The sequence below is a fragment of the Habropoda laboriosa genome, unplaced genomic scaffold, assembly GCF_001263275.1.
Source record: "Habropoda laboriosa isolate 0110345459 unplaced genomic scaffold, ASM126327v1 scaffold65, whole genome shotgun sequence".
In the NCBI taxonomy this organism is placed as follows: Eukaryota; Metazoa; Arthropoda; class Insecta; order Hymenoptera; family Apidae; genus Habropoda; species Habropoda laboriosa.
Genome location: NW_017100254.1, coordinates 4,172,008 through 4,173,776, shown reverse-complemented (window position 1 = coordinate 4,173,776; position 1,769 = coordinate 4,172,008). Strand labels below are relative to the sequence as shown.

Below are 1,769 nucleotides of genomic sequence, written 5' to 3'. Positions count from 1 at the left end.
ATGTCAGCCTTCAAATATGAGACGGGACAGAAAAATGAGAGTTCGCTTTCATTTCCAATACACTGTACACATTTTCAAAATAATGAAACTTTAAACACAAAAACCCGTACCAAAACCGTTCAATTTCATTTTTCCAGGTCGTTTCCCGAACTCAAGGATGCGGTGGGTGAGGAGAGCCACCATCCGCCGTCATCACTGATCCACTCGTTCACCGCCTCGAGACGACCACTGTAAGCCGCGCAAGGCTACCGGTAGCCGACAAAACAAAGAAAATCCATCACGAAGACGAAGTACCAAAGCAGTTTCATGGATCTAACGGAGGCATTTGCCCCGGGAGGGGGCGGGGAGGAGCTGCCAAAGACCGATTTCTTCGACTTCGTCGTCTCTCCACCTCCGCACTGCGCTTCCGCGGACGGCGTATCCGACGAGGAGAGCTTTCTCCATCGTACCACCTGCCGAAGTATCGGATACCTCCAGCAGAGTCACGAGGAGCACGAGACGAATCGCGAGCTTCACGGCACGCCGTTCATCAAAGAGACCAACAACAACACTCTAACAGCCCTTCCTCCAGTCTCGACGATCACCGGTTCCCTCAGCCATCATCACCATCATCACCACGTCAGGACACATCACAGCGCGTGCAACGTGCAGCAGAGCAACGAGCAAGCACCGATGGATCAGTCGGACTGCGATTACTGGGGCACAGACGAGAGCAAGGAGCAGACCTGCAACATACTCCTCGAGGACCTGAACAAATACTGCTGGTCAGCTCACGCGAACGCACAGAGTCACGGGAACGACAACGTGAGCGTTCACCAGGGTTCGAACGAGCATCATCAAGGCATGGGTCGAGGATGTTCGACCAACGACAGACAGAACACGGACGGAGCGATTTACACGTTGACCGTGTTGAACAACGAAGCGAACTCGATGGACGCGTTGGATTGCTGCAAGAGTCCAGCGCCAACGTCCAGCGACTCGTGGTCCCTGCGGCCTAACTTAGACCTGGACGCTATACTGAGCATGGAGCCCGCCTCTACCGAGCAGGAACACGACCAGTCGAGCAACGTGACCGAGGTGTCGCGGACGGTGAACGACAGGTTTCACTCGGATCGTTTCTCGGTCGCGTCCTCTCAGTACGCCACAGACGACAGCGGTTTCGTCGAGAGCAAGGAACTGTGCGGTCGAGGATCCTCCAACAGCGGCAATTGCGCAGGCGGCGACAACAACAACGATTGGAAGCTCTCCGATCAGAATCTGCAAGAGGCTGCTGCGGCCGCAGCAGCGGCTGCGGTAGCGGTTGGCGCTAGTGATTCAGCGGAGAGTCTTCTGAGAAGCGCTCTTCAGGGCAAACTGTACACCGGTCCAGCTCAAGTAGTCTCGTCCTCGTCTCCCTCCACTCAAGGCTCCAGTATGTCCATACCTGTGACAGGGAACACCGGTTTGCAGATAGTCTCCGACCAGCAACAGCAACAACAACAGCAGCAGCAGCAGCAACCGCAACAAGACGAGTCTATGCACACCTGTACCGACGAGGATCTCCTGCTCTCTCAACTGGATCAAACGACCTACCGACCCGGTGACTACGAGAAATTGAAGAGCATAGCTAACGAAGTGGTAGAGTCGTACTGTAGCTTGGAACCGGTTTGCAACGTGTCAGGCACGACTACGGTGATGTACACGTTAGACCCGACGAGCGGTAGCCTGGGTACCATCACACTTCCAGCAGACCTCGGCCAAGTGAGCACTGTGACGGTGGTCACGGCTGC

The 1,769-nt window shown here is 55.3% G+C and overlaps 1 protein-coding gene across 1 annotated transcript in view; it reads left to right on the top strand.

Moving 5' to 3' along the window:
• The first annotated feature begins 306 nt into the window (after positions 1–306).
• LOC108572460 (sal-like protein 2) overlaps positions 307–1,769 on the top strand; it is a 2,583-nt gene continuing 1,120 nt past the window's right edge. The window contains exon 1 of the mRNA XM_017934700.1: positions 307–1,769. Within this exon, the coding sequence (XP_017790189.1) occupies positions 307–1,769 (1,463 nt within the window).